We start from the raw sequence: 27,127 nt of genomic DNA on the forward strand, positions 1-27,127 counted from the left end.
TCTTGTGGGTTAGTCCCGGAAAGCTACAATCATTTTTCACTTTCCACGTCAACCGGAAGTACTCCTTTATTTTACGTCAGCTCATGTAGTTTTACATATAGTTCGGATAGGATAACTAATATCTATTTACTAATATTGATTTAGAGTTTATCAGTTTTTGCTTATTATCCACTACTTAAATTAATTTATAATTATCTTGTATATAAACTTGTTCAAAATGAAAGCACGTACCTGGATGTAAAATCTAGCCTCATCTTGAAGTGACTGGAAAGTAACTCGCTGTGGATATTGAAGACTCCACAAAGGACACTTTAATTTGTTTACGAGAGGACAAACAGCTGTAACTTTGCTCTCAGTTGACGTAAGAATAAATAACGGGTTAGCAGTCGCAGTAACATTCACTTCCGACGGAATAAGCACAGCAACCTCGTTATGCATTGCCTGCTGTTTGGATGGTGAACTAGTGCTTCTTGCTACACTCGTTTCTGAAGCTGTTTTGGCAAGTATGTTTAATGTACTAGTTATATCTTCCAGTTTCTTGAATGTCAAGTTCCTAATATCTTTCGAGCTTAATGTGACGGTCGAATTTCTCTCAAGAATTTGCTTTATTTCGGTGACCATAAGAGAATCCATGCCCAAATCTGCTAAAGTTGTCTGAGGATTTACGGACTTCTTATCTTTTATACCTGGAAATAAAAGGGGAAAAAATTACAAATTTTACATAAACAATGGTGGAATTTTTCATTTCGACTGTTACATCTAATCATTAAAAGTCCCATAACGCACAGATTTCCACAAATCATTTTATGTAAATTAGGTTTAAAACACAATCCTTGTTTTCCGTGGTACTCATATCATTTTAACTCGTAGCCATGTGAGAAACGAATGAGATATAGATAGTCTAATCATTTTAATCACCCTTCATATAGTCCCGATTTTACTCTTGGTAATTTTTTTGTTTTGTTATGTTTATTTTGTTCGTACATCTGAAAAGTGACTTGCTTGCCGAAGTTCCAATGGCAGTGACGTTCTCAAGATAGCTACTAGTTCTCCACTGGCTGAAGTCTCAAATGGCAGATTTCTACACAGAGGGTCTACAAAAACTTGTACCATTCTATCAAGAATGTATGGTGACTATGTAGGAAAAAAATCCAAGATATGTACTTGAATAAAATCCACAAAAAATTCTCCTTTGCAGTAATCAATCGGCCTTTTCTATTTTTTCTTTGTTTCTTTTTTAAGGTGGACCACCACCCAGAAGTCAGTACATATTTTAGCTCGTTCCCTTAACTACTGTGCAATGAAACATTACATATTTTAAATATTGTGCTATAAGACAAAGTTATGTTTCAGCTACAACACAAGACACTGATTCATTTGGTTGTGTCTTCTGATATCGAAAAAGATAACAAATAAAAGAAAAATATTTGATTCGTTTTACAATGAGCACACAAGATGGCACTTAATGTTAGATCTTACAAGAAGTGTTCAATTTTATGAAATATTTATTTGAATGTGTAAAGTATTTTAAAGTAACGATCTTATTACAAAATAGATATATTGTTTGACCGTTTTTCGTGTTATGTTTCATATTTTATTTAAATATTAATTTACATTTAAGAAAATAGATTTTGAGAAGAAACTTGTGCAGAACGCCATAATGCGTTGTTGCCAAATTTGTACGTTTAATTCCTGGATTCTTGCGTTGCAGTTCTAGAAGCGGAACTTAACTGTGAATTGCAGTAAGAGTCGAAAACTAATTTCTCCAGTTAGTATCCAAGCAGAATTCCATAATTACTTCCTTTATTATCTGGCACCAGTAAACACACGACAATACCTGGCAAGGCCGCACTATTCAAGCAGTTTTTATCATAGCACCGAGAACACCTAGTGATCCACCTTAACTTCTTTTACATGTCTTGTATTACTTTGAATGTTAAACCTATAGTACTATAGTACAGATTACAAATAAGGGTATATATATAATCTTACCTAAAATATTAGCAACTATGTCCACAATGGAGATCTGAGTCTTCTTTGGTTTCATGGCATGTGTACCAGCTACCACCATGCTGGCGACTACAGGATAAGAGAGCTGAAGGAATGTATTCATTGTTGCCAAACATGACTTCATTCTCTGTGGTAAAGTACCTCTGACAACAGTCGAATTATCCCCCATCCTCTCAGCTACCATTCCAACATCGCCTATGGCTCCCCACTGAATGGCTAAGCCGGGAAATCCATCCTTTCGTCGATGTTCACAGATTCGTTCCATGACGGAATTCGCGTACCCGTAGTTGGATTGTCCAGCATTACCACGTCCACAGCTTACACTAGAGAATACTACGAAATGATCGAGTTCTGGACAGAGTTTGCGCGAGACTACATCTAAGTTCTTAGTTCCTGTCACTTTCGGGAGGCAAGAAATTCGGAATTTTTCCTCTGTTTGATTCTTCAAAAAGGCATCCTTTAATACCTGAAAAAAAAAAAAAAAAAAAAAAACAAGAATTAGTAACAACTACTAAGCGAATTAAGTTTGTTGTATCAATGATAAAACAGAGAGGCTCTTGAGGGAAGTTGTATTGGTAAAAATTTAAATTTTATCGCTATAAGTGGATCACCACCCGGAAGTCAGTACATATTTCAGCTCATTGCCTTAACTACTGCGCAATGAAACGTTACATATTATAAATATTGTACTATAACATAGCGTAATGTTTCAGCTACAACACAAGACACTGATTCATTTGGTTGTGTCTCCTGATACCGAAAAATGTAATATATAAAAGAAAGTATTTGATTCGTTTTACAATGAGCACACAAGATGGCACTTGCTGTTAGATCTTACTAGAAGTGCTCCGTTTTATGAAATATTCATTTGTATGTGTAAAGTGTTTTAAAGTAACGATCTTCTCACGAAATAGATATATTGTTTGACCGTTTTTCATGTTTTGTTTCATATTTTATTTAAATATTAATGTACACTTAAGGAAATAGATTTTGAGACGAAACTTGCGCAGAACGCCATAATGAGTTGTTGCCAAATTTGTATGTTTACTATAGTAGTCACAATAAGAAAATTCCTGGATTCTAGCGTTGCAGTTCGAGAAGCGAAATTGCGGTAAGGGTCGAAAACTAATTTCTCAAGTAAGTATCCAAGCAGAATTCCATGATTACTCCCTTTATTATCTGGCATCAAAGACTCGACATTATCTGGCAACGCCACACTATTCAAGAACCGTTCAGCATGGCACTGAGAACACCTAGTGATTCACCTTAATTGTTGTAACAATTTCCTGATGTTTCCTTCCTTTATCTTGTAGCGAAAAAATTTAAATTATCGCTACAAGCTAAGGATCGAAATCTTATCTAATATACCGTATTAATTGTTGTATAGTTTCCTAATGAAGATTTCCTTGTTAGCTTGTAGTGAAAATAATAAAATTTTATCGCTACAAACTAAGGAAAGAAAGCTTATCTGATATATTAATTGTTGCATACAGTTTCCTGATGAAGGTTTCCTTCCTTAGCTTGTAGCGATAAAATTTAAATTTTAACGCTACAAGCTGAGGAAAGAAAGCTTATCTGATATATTAATTGCTGTATACAGTTTCTTGATGAAGCTCTTATCTGATGTATTAATTGTTGTATACAAGTTCCTGATGAAGTTTTCTTCCCTTAGATTGTAGCGATAAAATTTAAATTTTATTGCTACAAGCCAGGCCGGTAGCCAGCCCAAAAATGTAGGAGGGCCCGGTAGAAGTTAGGAGGGCCCGATCCAACCATAATATAGTTCATCGCCATGTTATAGTTCATTTGCAAGTCTACTGTAAAAATTTTAGGAGAGGCCAGTAAAAATTTAGGGGGCCCGCCCCCTAGACTACCATGAATACGGGCCTGCTACAAGATAAGGGAAGAATGCTTATCTGATATATTAATTGTTGTATACATTTTTCTGATGAAACTTTCTTCCCTTAGTTTGTAGCGATAAAATTTAAATTTTATCGTTACAAGCTATGGGAAAAAAACCTTACCTGATGTATTAATTGATGCATATAGTTTCCTGATGAAACTTTCTTTCCTTAGTTTGTAGCGATAAAATTTAAGCTAAGGGAAGAAGGCTTATCTGATATATTAATTGTTGTATAGAGCTTCCTGATGAAACTTTCTTCCCTTAGTTTGTAGCGATAAAATTTAAGCTAAGGGAAGAATGTTTATCTGATATATTAATTGTTGTATACAGTTTCCTGATGAAACTTACTTCCCTTAGTTTATAGCGATAAAATTTAAGCTAAGGGAAGAATGCTTATCTGATATATTAATTGTTGTATAGAGCTTCCTGATGAAACTTTCTTCCCTTAGTTTGTAGCGATAAAATTTAAGCTAAGGGAAGAATGCTTATCTGATATATTAGTTGTTGTATACAGTTTCCTGATAAAACTTTCTTCCCCTAGTTTGTAGCGATAAAATTTAAATTTTATCGTTACAAGCTATGGGAAAAAAGCTTACCTGATGTATTAATTGATGTATACAGTCTCCTGATGAAACTTTCTTCCCTTAGTTTGTAGCGATAAAATTTAAGCTCAGGGAAGAATGCTTATCTGAAATATTAATTGTTGCATACAGTTTCCTGATGAAACTTTCTTCCCTTCGTTTGTAGCGATAAAATTTAAGCTAAGGGAAGAATGCTTATCTGATATATTAATTGTTGTATACAGTTTCCTGATGAAACTTTCTTCCCTTAGTTTATAGCGATAAAATTTAAATTTTATCGTTACAAGCTAAGGGAAGAAAGCTTATCTGATGTATTAATTGATGTATATAGTTTCCTGATGAAACTTTCATCCCTTAGCTTGTAGCGATAAAATTTTTAGCTAAGAGAAAAATGCTTATCTGATATATGAATTGTTGTATACAGTTTCCTGATGACACTTTCTTCCCTTATTTTGTAGCGATAAAATTTAAATTTTATCGTTACAAGATAAGGGAAGAAAGCTTATCTGATGTATTAATTGATGTATATAGTTTCCTGATGAAACTTTCTTCCCTTAGTGTGTAGCGATAAAATTTAAGCTAAGGGAAGAATGTTTATCTGATATATTAATTGTTGCATACAGTTTCCTGATGAAACTTTCTACCCTTAGTTTATAGCGATAAAATTTAAATTTTATCGTTACAAGCTAAGGGAAGAAAGCTTATCTGATGTATTAATTGATGTATACAGTTTCCTGATGAAACTTTCTTCCCTTAGTTTGTAGCGATAAAATTTAAGCTAAGGGAAGAATGCTTATCTGATATATTAATTGTTGTATACAGTTTCCTAATGAAACTTTCTTCCCTTAGTTTGTAGCGATAAAATTTAAATTTTATCATTACAAGCTACGGGAAAAAACTTACCTGATGTATTAATTGATGTATACAGTTTCCTGATGAAACTTTCTTCCTTTAGTTTGCAGCGATAAAATTTAAGCTAAGGGAAGAATGCTTATCTGATATATTAATTGTTGTATACATTTTTCTGATGAAACTTTCTTCCCTTAGTTTGTAGCGATAAAATTTAAGCTAAGAGATAGCGATAAAATTTAAATTTTATCGTTTCAAGCTAAGGGAAGAAAGCTTATCTGATGTATTAATTGATGTATATAGTTTCCTGATGAAACTTTCTTCCCTTAGTTTGTAGCGATAAAATTTAAGCTAAGGGAAGAATGATTATCTGATATATTAATTGTTGTATACAGTTTCCTGATGAAACTTTCTTCCCTTAGTTTCTAGCAATAAAATTTAAGCTCAGGGAAGAATGCTTATCTGATATATTAATTGTTGTATAGAGCTTCCTATTGAAACTTTCTTCCCTTAGTTTGTAACGATAAAATTTAAGCTCATCGAAGAATGCTTATCTGAAATATTAATTGTTGCATACAGTTTCCTGATGAAACTTTCTTCCCTTAGTTTGTAGCGATAAAATTACGCTAAGGGAAGAATGCTTATCTGATATATTAATTGTTGTATACAGTTTCCTGATGAAACTTTCTTCCCTTAGTTTGTAGCGATAAAATTTAAGCTCAGGGAAGAATGCTTATCTGATATATTAATTGTTGTATAGAGCTTCCTATTGAAACTTTCTTCCCTTAGTTTGTAGCGATAAAATTTAAGCTAAGGGAAGAATGCTTATCTGATATATTAATTGTTGTATACAGTTTCCTGATGAAACTTTCTTTACTTAGTTTGTAGCGATAAAATTTAAGCTAAGGGAAGAATGCTTATCTGATATATTAATTGTTGTATACAGTTTCCTGATGAAACTTACTTCCCTTAGTTTATAGCGATAAAATTTAAGCTAAGGGAAGAATGCTTATCTGATATATTAATTGTTGTATACAGTTTCCTTATGAAACTTTCTTCCCTTAGTTTGTAGCGGTAAAATTTAAATTTTATCGTTACAAGCTATGGGAAAAAAGCTTACCTGATGTATTAATTGATGTATATAGTTTCCTGATGAAACTTTCTTCCCTTTGTTTGTAGCGATAAAATTTAAGCTAAGGGAAGAATGCTTATCTGATATATTAATTGTTGTATACAGTTTCCTGATGAAACTTTCTTCCCTTAGTTTATAGCGATAAAATTTTAATTTTATCGTTACAAGCTGAGGGAAGAAAGTGTATCTGTTGTATTAATTGATGTATATAGTTTCCTGATGAAACTTTCTTCCCTTAGTTTGTAGCCTTAAAATTTAAGCTAAGAGAAGAATGCTTATCTGATATATTAATTGTTATATACAGTTTCCTGATGAAACTTTCTTCCTTTAGTTTATAGCGACAACATTTAAATTTTATCGTTTCAAGCTAAGGGAAGAAAGCTTATCTGATGTATTAATTGTAGTATACAGTTTCCTAATGTAGCTTTTTTCTCTTAGCTTGTGGCGATAAAATTTTAAATTTTATCTATGTGGCTTCCTCCAAGAGTCGTGACTCTGCCAGAAAGTTTCCACAACTCAAAATTGACAAAATTGGAATAAGCCTACATTCCGTTCCTATCGATGATTATCAAAGAAAATAGGGAAGGAAGGAATGAATAGATAGATTTGGACAATGGAATAGATAAATATGAAAAAAAAAAAACTTTATAAAACCACGTCATGTTGTGTCATGAAATATCACTAGAAGGCTGTAAGATGAAATGTTGCCAGATCATTTAGAGTTCTTTTTAAATGGACTTTTTTTAAGTGTCCGTATTTGAATGAATAAAATATTCAACATGAGATTCCAGCCATTATTCTTCAATATTTCTAATTTTGTCAATTTTAACTTTTTGAGGCTTGTCAACTAGGATTACACTTACTTGTTAGAAATATTTTATTAGTTACATAAAATAATAGTAATAAAGTCTAAAACTGTAAATAAATGCTAAAAATTAAAGTCCTTCTAAATTACAGATATTTTGTAATTTAGACAAACTTCGTTCCCCGTGCATGCCTTTAGTCTGACTCGTCAATAACTTACTATGTTGTTATCATAGAAACAATATTTCTATGACGCACGATTTACTTTCCTTACGTTTCGTTATCGATTTACTTTCTAATTTAGTTTATATATATAAACTTACATTTTCTGATGCATTAATATCTATAGAATATCAAGAAATGTATGTGAAAGTGAGCTGGTTTGTTAACTTTATACCTCTTCCTACGATTCTGTTTTAAGAGCCTGACTACCAAAAGTAATACAAAATTTACCATTTTTGCTTGTTTTTCGTAAGTGAAAGGCGCTAATGAAATGCAACTTACCAGAATTATAGATAATGTTATTTTACAACAGAAAATATGAACCTGAAGAATTTTCAGTGTTTCCATCTATAGAAATTACAGTGTTGCTAGAAAATAACATTTCCTCAAAATCTAAAGTAAGGCAGCGACTAGAGGAACGAACTTAACTGCATTTGATTACGTATCATGTTGTCTTGGAATCCCGTTAACTACATTTTAAATAATGATTGCATTTAGTTTGTAATAAACAAAACAGCTTTAACATGCAGTTATTAAAGTCAAATAATAACGTTATTTAAAAAGTAGTTCACAGGATGCTAAAACAACATCATACATAATCAAATGCACTTGAGTGCGTTCCTCTAGTCGCTATTATTCTGGCAACACTGTAGTTTCTATGATGGCAACATTGAAAAGTCTTCAGGTTCATATATTTCTGTTCTACAATAACACTATCTATGATTGTGGTAAGTTGCATTTCATTATCTCCTTTCACTTATGAAAAACAAGCAAAAGAAAAATGGTAAATTTTGTATTATTTTTAGTATGTCAAACTCTTAATTGGTAATTCAACTTTTTAAACCTTTCTTTGCATTTCTATTTGAAAGTGAAAGCAGCAGTATTTTGAAGTATGTTCAAATAGTCAATTCAATCCCTTTCCCAACATTCAAGATTTTTAAGTTCGTTTTCCTCAAACTTTTTCTTTTCCTTTTTGTAATATTTTCATAAGTGCTAACTTTCTTACCGCTGCCAAATTGAAAATTCCTCCTACAGATCCCAGTTTACTGGACTCTTCTATAAGTTGAGTGGTTCCCTCTAAAGTAGACAAATCGGCTGTAGATACAACAACTTGAGCTTGAAGTTCCTTCCATCGTCGAATGCACAGACATTGATAACCTGTACTAACTCCCTTTCTCGATGTAAGAATTAGTTTCCGTGCATTTCTTGAGATCAGCCAGTTTGCTAATTCTAAGCCAAAGCCACCCAAACCACCTAAACAAATAGAAAATAAATAAATATAAAGCTGTTCATAAGATGCTTGAACAATTTCTAGTTTCATGCTGTATGTGTTCATTTGTCAATAAGTTTGGAGTGTTTATAAAGTAAAATATTTGAAGAACAAGTAAGTCAATAAACTCTAAACTCACCTAGATCTTCTAAATTATTATAGATTGTGTCAAAAAAATCATATATAACATCGAATTATTGAAGTCTACAATAATTTAGATCTAGGCGAGTATCTTTTTGAGTTTATTGAAGTTAGGAATAATTTTTAGGTTGATAGTTTGCTTTTGGAACTAAATTACGTTTATAAATATTTAAAATAAAATATACTTGCATGGTAAGTGTGAACAATAGCAGACAAAAGAAACTATATAAAGCACTTAGCTTTCGAGACTGAACGTCTCGTCAACAGATTGTACAAAAGAAACCATGAAGTGAAATAAAATCATGAAGTGAAACCATGAAGTGAAGTTGTGTTTTACGTCCCACGGTTATGCCGGCTAGGCTAAAGGAGACGATGGTGATGAGAAATGAATGAAACGGTGGAATGAAGAAAATGGGAGGAAACGGGAGAGCCCCGAGGAAACCCACGCACATGGTGTTTGTTCGCCAGAAAGTTTACTTGGTGCGAGCTGAGATCGAACCAAGGACTCCATGCACCAAAGATCAAAGTAAAATGTTAATAAATTAATAAGAATATGTTAAACTAGTCTTTCAATTCCATTAAAACTCTATTGAAAATGTTTCTGACCAATCAACATTAAACACAAAGTAATATCTAACATACAAAATTAATATATTTGAGATTAACCTACCAACAATAATGTACACTTTCTTTGGATTCATATACGTTCTTTGAACAGCAGTAAATTTTCTGAATGGTGCTCTAATAATCTTCTCCTTTTCTTCTTCTCTAATTTGTACAACTACTTTCTCGAACTTTTTCCTTGTTATCATATACCTACAAATAGAAAAGAAAATTGTGCATAATGCATATTAATAGGAAACTTATGGTGAAATAGGATATATACAAAATATTTTAAATGTTCACTTTGAATATACGCAAGACTTAGATCATACGAATAAACATACTTACGAAAGACCAATACAAGGTATGCACAATAATGCCTACGTATAGATTATTATTTCATCGTAGAAATTAAGATTTTCTTACTTAATTTTGGGTTCATTCAATAAATAACCGGAAAAGGTATATAAAAATTACTTCGATGTAGTTTGTGCTTCTTTGTTATTTTTTTGGTGGTGTCCTAGAAATATTATCAGATGGGCCTGGCACGCCTGCTTCGCGAACGGGATGCTGGGAATCAGTGAAACGAGATGGCGGCATCCTTCCAGGTTTGCTCCAACGTCAATTGTTTTGGAACTCACCTCGCAAACACTTTCTTTAACATCAGTACTTCATGAACAATATGGCGGGCTGATCCGACATTAATGATCATCTTTACTGCAATATCACTCACCGTAATATGTCTGCTTTCCCGTATCAATTCATCAACTTTCGTAATGTTGTTTTCCGTGACTGCACAGAGAGTGTCCTGGCCGTGACGAATTTTCAACACTAGTTAAACCTCGTTTGAATAACTCAAATTGAGTCAAATAACTTTCACTATCTTGCACTGCCATCTGACGGTGAATTTCGATTGGTTGCAACCCTTCAGCTAACAGAAATCTAATGACATTCCGCTGCTCCACGTTGGTGCGAGCCTGCAAGGTTGCTGCCATCTTGTTTCACTGATTTCAAGCATCCCGTTCGTGAGGCAGGCGTCCCAGACCCACCTGACAATAGTTCTAGGACACCACCAAAAAATAAGAAAAAAGCACAAACTTTGTCGAAATTTTGTGTCCTTTATACAACTTTTCCGTTGTGTATTGAATGGACCTTGTACATAATACGCAAAGTAGATTTCATCTTTTGAATTTCACGGTATGTACAGTCTTATTAAGAAAAACTGGCCACCACCTTTTTCTGAAAAGCCCTGTACCCTTACTTAGAGTCGGAATTAAATCAAGCAAATGTGATTTTCTTTGGTCAATAGAGAGATCTTCATTTAAAGTCAGGGATGTACTAAAGCAAAGTGGATGCTCAAGATTTTTTTTGAACAATACTGTACAATATAAATAGAACACAAAAGAGTTTTCATATCTTTCAATTAGTTTCTAAATTCACGTTCATTTTTTCCAATAAATCCATTCATTTTTTGAGGGTGGGTTGAGAGGTGTATTTATCGTGTATGTTATGCTTTCTGTTCCCCTCTATCCTTTTGGTAGTTACGCCACTATATCTTCAGAACTGCATTAACATATAAGACTCTTACATGTTCTTTTAATTAATATTATGATAATTCTTTAATTGTGAACTTAATTTAAAGTAGATTAATGCTCATTATATATTTAAGCATACTTTGTTGCTAAATTTTTATTATAAAACTTTTCTTTTTGTTTGTTTTACGTAATTGTTAGTATTTATTTCCGACTCTTTGAGCTAGCTCCTTTTTCTCCTACATATTTCATCTGTCTTTTTTTTTCTAAAATTTTCAGAAAATTAACTACGAACATTTACTTTCACTATGAAAATTATTGTTGTTAATTTTAAAATCTGTTGCTTCCCTTATTGTTCTCTCTGTAAAGTATACTAGTTGTTTTAACAACCCTTTAAAATTCTTAGATCCTCAACAACTTGTTATCTCTTTGCACAATCTGTCACTGTTTACTTCTCCATTTAACCGTATTTGTAATCTTTAATATGTTCTTTTATTGTCTCTGGAACCGTTACGTTCTAATATGTTATTTTATTGTTTCTGGAACTGTTACGCTCTAATATGTTCTTTTATTGTCTCTGAAACCGTACACTCTAATATGTTCTTTTATTGTCTCTGGAACCATTACGCTTAGTATGTTCTTTTATTGTCTCTGAAACCGTTACAATCTAATATGTTCTTTTATTGTCTCCGGAACCGTTACACTCTAATATGTTCTTTTATTGTCTCTGAAACCGTTACACTCTAATATGTTCTTTTATTGTCTCTGGAATCGATTCTACTGTATTGTGTAATTAATGACAAAAATGTTGTTTGAGAACTACTTTCTTAAAAATTTAAAGTTCCGTAATTATGCACAGAAGATAAACGAAACGATAATGATGATAATAAACGAATAATTGAACTATTAGTGAAGTTTCCTCAGAACAAAGAACTTAAATTATGTATATGTATATATCTTACCACCGTTAGTTGTAACAACTATGTGAAGATCTACATAGGAAAATAATTTAAGCTCTTTGCGCTGAGGAACACATTGAAAGAAAATATAGGTGAGTCACTATACTATTATTATTGTGGTTTCTCAAGTTTGAAACTCCTGACAGTGACAAAATAATCTTAACTGTTTTCTACAGATGAAATTGAATTAAATTAGATTAATATATATATTTTCAGCAACTTTCTAAACACCTTTTTGGACAAAAATAGTCCATTGATAATAGGCCATTGGCAATTTGGAGACTTTTTAAATTCTTACTTGGCTATTTTTCATAAGAACAGTCTTTGAAACAACGCTCGTGACCATTAGCTACGCTTGGCTGGGGACCCAGAAAATATATGTGAGCTCTGATAACAGGATTGCAGAAGAGAAATGGAATGATGTTTCCTATGTAAGGAAGTACTCCTTCACTTTCCTGCACATTTTCCGATCTACTCATACTAATAGTTTTATCTTCTTCACTCAACTCCATCTATTTTACCCTGGTAACTTTATCAAGTAATTACGTGACCCTTCATTTCAGTATGGCGCCACCTGGACACTTCAGAGCTATTACTGTTTTTTTTTTTTTTTTTTCTGTTCTCCCTACTTTATTCTTACCCATATCTAATGAAGTATTTAATGTAAAAGCTGTTAGTTTACTGCCTTTTCAGTACTCGTATTAATATTTTCATTACTTTTCTGGTAAGGAATTTATTTACCATTCTCACTTCTGAAGAAAAAAAATTAAAGAATGAAAACTAATAAAACATATAATCGTTCTGCTAAAACAAATAACATGACTAATATAAACCAAATTAAACGTCCTGTAGTATACGAAGTGCGAAAGATTTAGTTCGATTAGCTGGCAAGATTTTAGATGGAGAATGTGTAGTAAGCACATTGTGAATACTATTTCCGTTGTGGTTAGGTTTCTTAACTGAACGAAACTTATATACAGAAATTTAAATGTTGAAGCATGCACAATGGAGCGACTATGCTTCGCACTAATTTTGTTAAAGTGTAACATTATATTTGTATAAAATATAGAAACCGTCTGATACATTTTTCTTAACAAAATAATATGACTTACCTTGCAGTTCCTATGTATTTATTCCAAAGAAAACATTTTTGAAAGCCATTGCTGATACACTAAAGTCGCATATGCAAAGACTGAAAAAGTGACTGATTAGACTAGAACTCGAACCCGGGACCTCCAGCACACCGTGCCGATGCATTAACCACTACACCACATAGAACAGCCACACACTCTCTCACTCTTGAGGTCGGTGCTCTCATCTCGGATTACGTGGATTGTACCACAGACTCCTCCTGTGATTGGACAATCCTGTGTCCATATGCCGAGCACCCTTATGACGGTTGTGATTTCATATATACTAATGAAAGGAAGAAATAACCGATTATTTTATTTTACACACTAAATCCTCTATAGGTGTGAATTCTAATTTTCTTCCTTTCATTAGTACATATAAAATCACAGCCGTCATAAAGGTGCACGGTATATGGACAAAGGATTCTCCAATTGCAGCAGGGGTCTGTGGTACAACCCACATAGTTTGAGATGAGAGCACCAGCCTCAAGAGTGAATGGCTGTTCTGGAAAACGGATTGGGTGGCGTAGTGATTAACGCATCGGCACGGTTTGCCGGAGGTTCTGAGTTTGAATCCTGATCCAGTCAGTCACTTTTTCACTCTTTGCGTTGGAATTCGCACCTGTAGAGGATTTTTGTGTAAAATAAGAAATTGGTTGTTTCTTCTTTTCGTTAGTATACTCGTATATAAAGTCATATATTTGTGGACCCTTTATTATAGAAAAAGTAGATTGTGATACGTTGTCCAATATACTGTAAAAATATAATGATAACTGATTTAGCAAAACCTCTGAGCTGAAAATAATCGAAATTGAATAAGTCATTGTGTTATTTTTACTATGTGTTAACCAATATATCGTAAGTTAAGTTTTATTTAATGAAGGAGCCAGAAATACGTGAGTATAGTATATACATCCTTTCTCGTACTTGCAAGAAACGAAGGTAAAAGCAGCAATGGCTTTCGAAAATATTTTCTCTAGATTAACTACTTTGAACCTATAAGGTTAATCATTCATTTAGTAATAAACTGTAATAGTAAATCTGTGAAGAACGTGGAAGAGTGTAATAGTGAATAATCTGTGGAGAATGTGGTATAGCGAATAGTCTGTGAAGAGTGTGAGAGTACTGTCAACAGTCTGTGATGGGGCATGAGGATGGCCGGCTTTGGCATGAGCCAAGAGTTCGTGTGAGCAAGAATGAAGTTGGAGTATGCAAATGGGCATGCCAAAAGTACTGCGAAGAATATTATTTAGTAGCACGGGGATATTCTTTAGTAGCATGGGGATATTATTTAGTAGCATGAAGAATATTATTTAGTAGAATGAGGATATTCTTTAGTAGCATGGGGATATTATTTAGTAGCATGAAGAATATTATTTAGTAGCATGAGGATATTCTTTAGTAGAATGAGGATATTATTTAGTAGCCTGAAGAATATTATTTAGTAGCATGAGGATATTCTTTAGTAGCATGGGGATATTATTTAGTAGCATGAAGAATATTATTTAGTAGCATGAGGATATTCTTTAGCAGCATAAGGATATTATTTAGTAGCATGAAGAATATTATTTAGTAGCATGGGGATATTCTTTAGTAGCATGGGGATATTATTTAGTAGCATGAAGAATATTATTTAGTAGCATGAGGATATTCTTTAGTAGCATGGAGATATTATTTAGTAGCATGAAGAATATTATTTAGTAGCATGAGGATATTCTTTAGTAGCATGGGGATATTATTTAGTAGCATGAAGAATATTATTTAGTAGCATGAGGATATTCTTTAGTAGAATGAGGATATTATTTAGTAGCCTGAAGAATATTATTTAGTAGCATGAGGATATTCTTTAGTAGCATGGGGATATTATTTAGTAGCATGAAGAATATTATTTAGTAGCATGAGGATATTCTTTAGCAGCATAAGGATATTATTTAGTAGCATGAAGAATATTATTTAGTAGCATGGGGATATTCTTTAGTAGCATGGGGATATTATTTAGTAGCATGAAGAATATTATTTAGTAGCATGAGGATATTCTTTAGTAGCATGGAGATATTATTTAGTAGCATGAAGAATATTATTTAGTAGCATGAGGATATTCTTTAGTAGCATGGGGATATTATTTAGTAGCATGAAGAATATTATTTAGTAGCATGAGGATATTCTTTAATAGCATGGGGATATTATTTAGTAGCATGAATAATATTATTTAGTAGCATGAGGATATTCTTTAGTAGCATGGGGATATTATTTAGTAGCATGAAGAATATTATTTAGTAGCATGGGGATATTATTTAGTAGCCTGAAGAATATTATTTAGTAGCATGAGGATATTGTTTAGTAGCATGGGGATATTATTTAGTAGCATGAAGAATATTATTTAGTAGCATGGGGATATTCTTTAGTAGCATGAAGAATATTATTTAGTAGCATGAAGAATATTATTTAGTAGCATGGGGATATTATTTAGTAGCATGAGGATATTGTTTAGTAGCATGGGGATATTCTTTAGTAGCATGAAGAATATTATTTAGTAGCATGAAGAATATTATTTAGTAGCATGGGGATATTATTTAGTAGCATGGGGATATTATTTAGTAGCATGAAGAATATTATTTAGTAGCATGAGGATATTCTTTAGTAGCATGGGGATATTATTTAGTAGCATGAAGAATATTATTTAGTAGCATGAGGATATTCTTTAGTAGCATGGGGATATTATTTAGTAGCATGAAGAATATTATTTAGTAGCATGGGGATAATAATTAGTAAAGTTCATTTGAAGTTTATGTGCATGTACCCGTATTCGTAAATAAAGAGTAGCTTAGTTTGGAAGTAGTTATTTTTAATAGTAAAAGATATAGCGGTATAGCATTGGCGACGAGGATGCGTTGAACTATAATAATAATAATTACCCTAAACTTAAATTACTTTCATTTCCAACACACCTGAAAGCTTTCTCCACCTCCTCTTGAGCAAATATAGTGAACGGTAAAGGTGTAACAACGCCGGTTTTTATTCCATCTTCTAAGAGTGACATCAACTTCCTTCTTTCACAAATACTGGAAGACGAGAATAATGATTCGGAGGAACAAGTATGGAAGGAAATGTTTCTCGAAATCAAGTCGAAACCTGCAACAAAAACATGATGTTCATTAATATTGGAAAATTATTTTACATTAGAACAAACATAAAAGTCAATGTTCTTTTTTTAATTAAAATAGCTCATTGTAATGTCGTTTTATGCAGTTTAAGATCTTGACCAAGTTTCATAACAATTTCACTTTGTTTGAATAAATGTTGTACAAATTAAAGAATAATAAAATAATGTGAGGAGTGATCGGAAAGTGAGGTTACAAAGCCTGCAATAAAACATGTATATATTATTTCATACAACCAATACAGCCAACAGATAGCACATGCATTAGGTTATTTCTCGATACAGTCTCCATATCAGCTGAGGCATTTGTAGCATCATGGGATGAGCTTGAAGATTCCCTCCTGATAAAAATCTTGTCCTTTGCATTTTCAGAACCGTTGTCACGAAATGTTTCACCTCCTCGTCTGAAGTGATGCGACGACCTCCGAGATGTTCCTTCAAGTGCAGGAACAGATGAAAGTCGCTTGGAGCGTGGTCTAGATTTTAGGAAGGGAGGTCGATGATGTTCCAGCGAAAATACTGCTTCAACAGCGTGGTGGTCCTCTGGGCTTCAGCAGGGTGGTGACATTTTACCTCTACCAGCAGCGAACTTTCAACACGATTCTCCGACGTGCTGACGAGAGATTATAGTCTCTCCGTAAACCTCTACCACTTACTGGTGAATTTACACCACAGTTGCATATTTCGTCCACAGAAATCAAATAACTGAGCGAACTACTTTGCGAGACCAGTTTTCCAAACGACTCGCCATTTGTATTTACCTGCAACTGGCGCTGTAAGCGATAGGTGGCTGAAACTGTCCACAGTTGCCAACTCCATGTATTAAAATTACCACACATTCCTTATTTCTCTATAACAGATGAAACTTCAGAAATATCGGCTTTGTAACCTTAGTTTTTGATCATCCTTCGTATTTGTTTATTAACTCTAATTTTAAGGGTTAAATAACTGCACTTTACCGTGCTTTACATTAATTATTATTAAGTTCATATGAGTATAGTAAATACAAAGGAAAAGATAAAATACATAGTGTTATAAACTAAAAATTTTAACGTTCCTCGTAAAAGTTGCATAGTTTACATGTTAATAGTAGTAGAGGTAGGGGCTTAGACTTATCTATGGCAGATTGTATACAGCAAATGGGTGATTAATTAAGAAAATGAAGTTAACAGACATTCATCATCATAGGTATTCTGCCATTATTGGCAGATCACGTACCGCAACTAAAAAGCTTCCATTCTTCATGGTCTTCCGCTAACCTCTTTGTGTTCACGTACCATTTTTCTATTTTGATATCGTTCATTAATTGTAGTCTCCTTCACCCGCTCCCTCTCTTTGCTACCACCATACTCTCTAGCACATCTCTCATGATACACTTCCTTCTTAGTCAATGTTCAACCAGTTTCTCTTCCTCTTCTTACTAATATCTAAAATTGTTCTTTTCTCCCCTACCACATCTAACACCCTATCATTCGTATTCCGCTCGACCCAGCTTATTCTCTCCATTCTTCTCCACACCTACATTTCGAAAGCTTCCAGTCGTTTATCATCACTTTTGCGTAATATCCATGTTTCTGACCCATACAGCACAATACTCCACATGAAACATTTTATGAGTTTTTTCTCAACTCTTATTTCAAGATCCCACAAAATAGTCTTTTCTTCCTCCTAAAGGCTTCATTCGCCATTCCTATCCTTGCTTTTTATTTCAATTTCACACTTTATATTATCACTAATAATATTACCCAGCTATCGACAACTAGTCATCTGTTCCATTTTCTCCCCTTGTACTTCTATATTTGACACCGCTTCCTTCGTTCCAATCACCATGACTTTTGTCTTTCTAACATTTATTTTCATCCCATATTCTTCACAACTCTTTGTAAAATCGATTTCAGCGAGTATAAACATAAAGTACAGACTTACGAATAAATTTCTGTAATGATAGTTAGCATGCGAAGGTGACAATTGATTGTAGCATGCCCAAGTGTCCTTTATCCAAATTTTTTGAAGAAAGACAAAATTCCGACGTGAACACTTGAGAATTTACTTCTGCATGATATTCAAAACTATTAAAGAAATAAAAAAAAAAATCTCTGTATACAATCTCCAACTCAACACAAATGTTTTCGTGATTAGCAAGAAAAAAAACATAGAAGAAAGACTATGATGTAAACCAGTGATCACCAAACCGTCGATTGCGAGCTACTAGTAGCTCGCAGGAACATTTTCGGGAGATCACATTAACGCTCCGGTTGGATAATTTTAATTTCCTCCACTGAACTGACGCTAACGACAAGGGGGTGCTGACGACAACAATTCTTTGTTTCTCTCATGCAACTGCCATTGTGAGCCTCATCTCACAGTTGATTGTATACGCATGGGGTTGTGCACGTTATGTTTTTCGTGTGCATATTAGACATTTGATAACTTGGATAGTTTGATTTTTTGTGTGTATATTAGACATTTGCTAACTTGGGTAGTTTGATTTTTTGTGTGTATATTAGACATTTGCTAACTTAAGTAGTTTGATTTCATATTTACTAGAGATGTAAGTTTATAGGCAATAAACACTTGTAAGATTTTTTTTTTTTAAATTGATAGTTCTTTTGGTTGGTAGCTCACAGTAGGATTTAAAAACGGTAAGGTAGCTCAGAAACTTCATATGTTTGGCGACCATTGGTGTTTATCCAGTGCTGGCACGGGTGCGGCTTCTGTCAAGAAGTTACTTGAGCAATAATGCCAAAATACTTAACTGAGAACAATACTTGACTTAACTACTTAACAAAGAGCCTGTAACTAAGGAAAATAAAGAAAAAAAGTTAAAAGAACAGAGAATGGAATTATGTAGATAGTATTCAATACTAGTAATATCCCTCAAGAAAATGTTTAAATTTTGCTTTAAATGGAGAAATGGTTGATGAGCTTTTAATTGTATTAGGGCTTGAATTCCACAGTCATCATTGTAAAGGATTTCGAATAAAAACTTGTTTTATGTGGTGGAAAATGAAATTTTCGAGTTTTACGTCCCACGGTTATGCCGGTTAGGCTAAAGGAGACGGTGATTATGAGAGATAAATGAAATGATGGAATGAAGAAAATGGGAGGAAACTTGAGAACCCCGAGAAAACCCACGCACACAGTGTTAGTCCACCACAAATTTTATGTGCTGGAATTTCTAAAGTTAAAGACTCATGAAAACATGTCTGTGTATATTCTTAGTCTTGATTTCAGCTTTGATTCTCTGTTAATATTTAATCTTAAGGATCGTTTGGCACAAAAAAATGACGTGACCAAATGAACCCCATGACATAAATTGTCAAGATATATACAATATATATGCAATTGAAACTAACTAGAAAGTTCTCGCATGGGAAAGTATTGGTTTGAGTTCAGCTGATGTTTCTAATACTGATTCGACGCCTCATTTCCAACAAAGGAACCTAATATCATACTTCCCGAATGACAATAGACAGCAATAACTATTACCTGAATAAATAAATCTAGAAATATTCTTTCGTTTCAAGAATGTCAGTCTGGTTTCCACGTTTTCACTTATTCCAACACTTAAAGCGTTTCCGAAAAAAAAAAAAAAAAAAAGTGAGTTTCGTTTCACAGTGCAAAACTACGGTAGACTTTCATACTATGGGAAATCAGTACTCAAATTTGAAGTGGTACATCTTAACTACTGGTTGCAATAGATTAATAAGACCAAAGACAGAACGTGTTCCTCGGACGCTGAATTCATATCAGGAACGCATTTACTCGATATCTATTACCATTTTTGCTCTATGGCGATAAATGTTAAAACCGGAAATGGTTAATTTAACCACTTCCGGATTCAATAGAAGGTTAAAGGAGGAGAGAAAGCTGTATCGATTGCAAAATACTGCATCGTGATATATCTTACCGTTTTTGCTATACAGAAATTAATATTGAAACCGGAAGTACTAATAAATTTCAATCACTTTCAGTCTCGGTAGAGTGCTACAGGTTGTAATGATAAATATTCTTGAGACCGTGAATCGATTGCAGAAAAAAACTTGTCACCGTCTATTACAATTTTTGTTTTATAGCGATAAATGTTGAAAGCGGAAATTTTTTAATTTAAAGCACTACCGGTTTAAATAGAGGGTTAATGGATAAGGCTCAACCTATTCTTGGGATGCTGAAGCTGAATCAATTGAAAAAAGTCGATATCTCTTATTATTTTTGCTTTATAAAAATCAGTATTCAAACCGGAAGTAGTAATAACTTTTAACTACATCCGGTTATGGAAGAGTATTTGGGATAGTCATGGTATTTTGGTCTGAGACGTTAAATCGTTTAAAAAAAAAAAAAGCTTCTTCTTGCTATCTGTTTTACAGATTTTGTTCTACAGCGATAAACGTTGAAATCAGAAATGGCTAATTTAAACCAATTCCGGTTTGCATGGAGGGTTAATGAAGAATATAGAACCTATCCTTGTGACACTAAATCGATTGAAAAAAAAAAAACGCATCTCGATATCTATTACCGTTTTTGCTCTGATACCTGTCAACAGACGGACGGTCGGACAAAGCCGATCTACAAAACTTCGATACTTATGCATAGCATACTTTGGAAGTCAAAAAAAAAAAAAAAAAAAGCGTGTCCCTAGTACTACATCTTCCATACATGTCTGATTTAGCATCCCCGATTTCTGAACTTCTAATTCTGAACCCCGATTTCTGAACTCAAAATTCAAAATAAAAGAACTACAAGTGGTAGTTGAACATTTCGGCAATGAAAAAATTATTAGGATAGATGTGCGTATGCAAGTAGAAAGAAACTAGTTCCAGAGTGATGGTGGACAGCCACTAAGATGCATGGTAGCTTAGCAATTTCTTATGCCATGAGTTTCGAAAATATTTAATATATTAATCATTACCAACAATTTGATTTTTTAAAAGAAAACAGAATAAAAAATATTAGGCTATTTAAATAACTGAGCCATATTTTAGTAAAAGTGTCTCATATTTGGAAATCTCTTACATAAATCATTACTGTTTGTAAAAAAATAAATGTAGCTACCCATAGATTGAAAGGAACTCGTACGAAAGACTTGTTAAAACATTTATTACTCCTATTTCCCTTCTGTTGCATGAAAACTAATTACTTGCATTAATGGACTGCAGTCCATGTGATAAAGGAAGATAGACTAAGATTGGTTGATTAATTAGCTGGAATCACCAGCGAGATGCAAATGAGACGAGATTTATTGCCTAAAATGGAAGTCAAACTATTATTCTAACTTTTATCTACTGCAAATATCCCAACCGAAAATCGAACCCGTAAGCGCGTACAGAAAGCACGAACATTAGTCGCTTGCTACAAGGTAGGTTAAAGATTGATTACAATTTACAATTAAATAACGAAATCCAGAGTGACTAGCCTTTTTCGCATTCCTAAGGAAATAATATCCCATATTTCGGCTACATTGTCGAATATCCATTACCAGGACCTTTAGAGGCTTCAAACATATGCAGCAATAGGATTATTTCTGCATATGCTTTAAGCCTCAACGGTTCTTGATAATGGATACTCGATAATATGTTCGAAATATTGGATCTTATTTCCTTGGAAATGGAAAAAAAAAAAAAGTTTAGTACTAATTTTATCTGGAATGAGTATATATTCCATTTGTTGTATTAATCATTAAAAATCTATTCATTAGAAACAAAGATAACTTATAATTTTACCTGTAGAATTATTATCTCTGAAGAAATAAAAAGAACAACGAATATGAAGAAGAGCATAAGAAGTAGTAAGTATTGAATTACACCCTTTACGCTTCATAAGAAAAATTATCTTAAGACTAATTTGACTCTAATGTAATGAAAAAGGAAATAAATATCTTGAAACAAGAATATTGAGTCAGTGTTACAAACTCTATACGATTTCAACTTACCTAATTGTGCATAGTTGGGCAAATTAAAATATCCAATTTCCACAAAATGTCCACCAGGAGCTAAACAACGTAGAAAGGCTAATGTCTTATGAGCTGACAATGAACCAACAATTACATTCACTCCTCGTCCTTCAGTCTTCGCCATTAGTTGTGCCTCAAAACTTTTCGTGTCTTCTAAGTTAATTATATTTGTAGCGTTTATCTGGTGAAAATAAATAATTATAAAGCAGTTGTTTTATCTGTAAACAAACTTGCGAAGTATCAAAACTTAAATAATATGTTTTAAATGGTTCACATTAAAATACATGAACATTTTTTTTTTTAATTGAAGATTTGGGATCAATATAAGTGATTGTCGCGGTTTTATTATCGTTTTATAGGCAACGTATGAAACATGCAACGTGTATAACTACACGGATTGATAGAGAAGTAGTCTTTTATTGTTTCAGTTGATATCCAGTAATTCTAGATTTGATTGCTAGGGGGAAGTTTTGTAAGATGGGAGCAAAGAGCAAAGAGAAAGAATTTTGTGTGATCAAATTTCATAATAGAAGTTGGTTAGTTTTCCCGCTCGTTAATTTCACTCGCAGAGTATACATAGCTTCATTAGACAGGGTGTCTATGTACAGGATAGAACAATTTGTCGTCCTGTATGCTAAAACAGAAAGTGGATCAAATAAAATAAAATTTTCTGAAGAAGTTATAGGAAATCACCTGTAAGAATAACTAAATCAAGAGAATAACTGCTTTCCCAACTGAACTAGGACATCAGTGACTTCATATTGACATAGGACAGAACACCGCTTCACTTTCACGGAATAGTGGGATATTTTTGATCAAGTGTGTATGCAGCAATGGATTGATTGTAGAACTGAGAATGACCACAATATTTTCTTCTGGCCTGTTCGTCTTCCAGACCTAACTCTATTTGTGTTTCTTTTTTCTGTGTGATTACGACAAGCATATGGCTTTTGTTCCTCGTCTCTGTGTAAAAGTTATTCTCCTGTTACTCTATATTTAAGAATGTTCACAACAAACTCTCCAATTGACTTTTCATATTCGTACTATCACCAAGCTAAGATACTTAATATTACTAAGAGAAAACAGTAGAACATGAATGCAAATGTAACGGGCAGCCAAATTGTGAACTTTCACCTGTTTACAAACAACTCGGCTAAAGTTTAACTCCTCCTTTATTAATTGATGAATTACTTAAATTTCTTCAGTAACATTTGTACATTAAGACACACTGATTTAATAACTCTTTTAGTTATTATATACACAATAATTACTTAAATAACTTTTAATCTTTTTTTTGACATTGTTCGATACTCCATTAACCTGCCTATAAATCCAAATAACGGTAAACAATATTTAATACAACTGAATGTGAGGTCGACCTAAGGATTTTCCGCCTACTTCTCACATTTACAAGTAGTAAGAATAGCTTGAAACTTGTTACATTAGTTTCACTAGAAGTATTATAAGAAAAGAACGCAAATATAAATACTATTGACAGCATCATCGCTGAGATGGTGCGAAAAGTTTGGGATGGAATGGACTATCTGTAGAGTAAGTATAGAACATTTGTAAAGTTTGTACAGTTCTGATCAAAAAAGGTTGGACTGCCTTCCAGACTAAGTCCGAGAAAATGACCCTAGACCCTTACAAATTTCCTTTAGCTCTGGCTTTTTTTTCCCTCCATTTTGGTCAGTCAGGAGTAGAAATTGAACGACAATATTGCAGGATGCATATGGTAATTTCGTTGTAGACAAACATAACAGCTTTAAAAAAAAGAAAAAAAAAAAAGAAAATTATGCTAATTTTAAGTCGCAAATGTGATACACTTTTTGTATTTTAATCTAGAACGAATCAATAAGTGATGGAAGTAGTGAAAATATCGTAAGTGCAGATTGCAATGATTAACCATCTGCTTCACGTAATTTGCTAATTGTTTAACTACCAATTTGAGTGTCCCCAAAACATCCATTTGTCCAGTTATTTTCTTTGAGCCAAAACTAAGGAGTAATTTGTGTAAAACTCATTGAAGTCAGCAGATAAAAGCAAGAATATTTGAAAACATTCCGTTCTTTTCTGGTATAATATGGGATTCATCCAACAAGTCTTTTGCATTGGAGGTTGAGAGGGAACTGTATTTCAGGAAACAAAGTAAAATCACATTTACTTGCAACGTTAGTATTACAATCTAACAGAAAAGAAACCAAGATCTAAATAAGACGAGTTACTTTTCTTTCTTTTTTCTAAGTTGAGCTCTTAAAACGATATTTTTGTCAGAAAAACAAATTACGAATTTTGTAATTTATTTTATGTAAAGTCCTTCAGGAAGTAACTCTGTAATTAGTATTCAAAAATAAACATACAAACACAATGAGAAGAATCTTTAAAATTATGAAATGTTTACAAAATACATAATGATCTGTTTGTTATTTTTATCTCTGGTGCGTGAGATTCCTGAAGTTTTTGGTGGACAAACACCATGAGCGTGAATGTTCTCGGAGCTCTCTCGTTTATTCCCACTTTCTTCATTCTACCGTTATCTTCCATCTCATTATTACCGTCTTCTTCAGCCTCGGTGCATAAACGTGGGACGTTAAACTTAACAAAAATGTTATATTTTTAAATTAGGCAAAAAAAAAAACTATTTTAAGCTAAATTCCATGGCAATTCTACCTTTTGCCAGAAAGAGAAATTGGAATATTTAAAATGCAACAATAATGCTAATGTTTCATTATACTAAAATAACCCTTACACACTTTAAATTAATAGTATCTGACGACTGAAAGAAAGTAAGATTCTTATAATTGCATTTCTTATTAGAATTTCAGAAGCTTATATTTATGTATATTTACATCATTTCGCACTTAATAACGATCCCACGCCCGCCTATGAAAACAAATCAGAAATTTTTTACGTTTGCTTCTTGTTCTTTTTCTTCTCTGAGATAGACCAATATTAAGTTAAAAACCATAATTATATTCATGTTTATCTTAACAGCTACCTTTATTTGTTTAATTGTCGCAAACTGATGTATCTACGTCATATTTTCTTTATATTGCATAATTTAATCCAATGCACAACCCTGTATGAATTTAAAATATAATTTCTAACTCTGGGATCATACGAACCTAACATTTTAACCAGAGCCATGCCGTGGGGGGTGGGAGGCGAGCAGGGCGACGGCCCCGGGCGCCGAAGTAAAGGGGGTGAAAAATTTGGGAGAAAAAAAGGAAAAAAGATAGGAAAAATTGTTTGGAATATATGTATTGGGGCGCCGTCGTATACCCTCGCCCCGGGTGCTGATTTTCCACAGCACGGCCCTCATATTAACACTCTTTCATAAATTCATTAATATTCTTTTTTTGCCATGAAACTGTCTCAGACACGATAGTGCAGTATTGTAATAACAATATCACAACATGAATTTACATATATGTAGAGTAAACCTGTGAAAGGAGCTTTAAGAAACGCGAAGTGTACACTTCACTCCGGTCCTTCTGCATGAAATAGCAAGAAGAGAAAAACGCTGAGTGATAAAATAGTTGAATGATAGGCTGGGTGGAAAATCGAAAAATGATAAAACTCAACATCGGTGGTTTGAGACCTCCCAACGATCTGCGATTTATTTTATTTTTTTTTGTGGGGGGGGGGGTATGGTAAACAAACAGGATGTTAACGGTTGATGGTAAGTCAGAAGAAGAACATAATAACGTAATTTTTACATCAAGGAACACCTGCTTCATGCCAAAAGAATCATCTACTGCAGGAACCAACAAACTTGACTACTTTCTAGATTTCATTGCTCTAAGTTGTAACGAACAAAGCGATAGCTAGGTACTGTAGATAGAGTTATTTGCTGACAAATGTTAAAAACACGCTAAATTACAAAGAGTGTGTGCAAAAGATGGAAAAAAATGTTATTTATGACCGTATTGTTAAATTTTGTAGCTATATTTGCTTTGTGAACTTACATTATTTTTAGAAATATTTATGTATCTGAAAATGTATTATATAAAAGTTCTAGAAAATGTATCTAAATAAAGTCATATTGTTCTATAAAAAGTAATAATGGTAAATAATAAGCTTTTAAACGATTGAGATACACTGCATTTTAGTTTAACATTTTGAATTATTACATACATATACAAGTTCATATATGTATGTAAGGCTTTATAAGGAAACTAGCTGAAATGCCCGTTCTTTGCACGGGAAGAATAGGTTAATGGGAAATATTTGAACTCCTTTCCCCATAACATAATATTTCAATGACAGTATAATTACACAAGTCCATAAAATACTCTATTTTTGGCATATATTTTGAACTTCCCTACCCCATTGGCATTCATTCCTTAATGAATATGGAATGAGCGAAATCTTAAGGCAGAAGTTATGTTCCAAAATTCATGTCAAACCAGTAAGCTGTTCACTGTGATGCGACCACAAATAACAGACAACGTCTATACCAATGTGGCGAAAAAAATACAGAAATTGAAACTTCCATACCCTTAAAACTGTAATTTTGAGAAATGCTGGTATACGTGTCCGCTTATGAGTAATGACGAGTTTATACACATATTTTATCTTCCTAACTTGAGGGGTTTATGATATACTCTATTTAACTCATTCCTTTTGAATCTCACAGATCTTTTTAGGTACGCTCTTTAATCAAAGTAGTGACTGAAACCTAGATCGAGGTAGATATTAAATATGTTCCAAAATAATGTGAAAGTTTCCAGTCATTTTCCCTTGATGCAATCACTAATAACAGACATTACTTTCAATACGGAGGGAAAAATGGAAAAATCTCTTTCCTCTTGAAAAAGAATTTAAAAAAAAAAAAAAACGATGCGAGATCATCCGCTTATTTTTAATGAGGAGTTTTAT

At 33.1% G+C, this 27,127-nt stretch overlaps 1 protein-coding gene across 2 annotated transcripts in view; it reads right to left on the minus strand.

Annotated features, from left to right (window-relative positions):
• LOC145680337 (fatty acid synthase-like) overlaps window positions 1–27,127 on the minus strand; it is a 248,780-nt gene that overhangs the window by 14,292 nt on the left and 207,361 nt on the right. For both annotated transcript variants that reach the window (XM_081750725.1, XM_081750724.1), the window contains exons 26-31: window positions 22,226–22,427; window positions 16,085–16,268; window positions 9,583–9,728; window positions 8,508–8,755; window positions 1,993–2,476; window positions 232–686 (exon numbers count right to left, since the gene is read on the minus strand). In XM_081750725.1, the coding sequence (XP_081606851.1) occupies window positions 232–686; window positions 1,993–2,476; window positions 8,508–8,755; window positions 9,583–9,728; window positions 16,085–16,268; window positions 22,226–22,427 (1,719 nt within the window). The remainder of the gene's footprint in view (window positions 1–231; window positions 687–1,992; window positions 2,477–8,507; window positions 8,756–9,582; window positions 9,729–16,084; window positions 16,269–22,225; window positions 22,428–27,127) is intronic.

This window comes from Thermobia domestica, chromosome 3, assembly GCF_964235325.1.
Source record: "Thermobia domestica chromosome 3, izTheDome1.hap1.1, whole genome shotgun sequence".
Lineage (NCBI taxonomy): Eukaryota > Metazoa > Arthropoda > Insecta > Zygentoma > Lepismatidae > Thermobia > Thermobia domestica.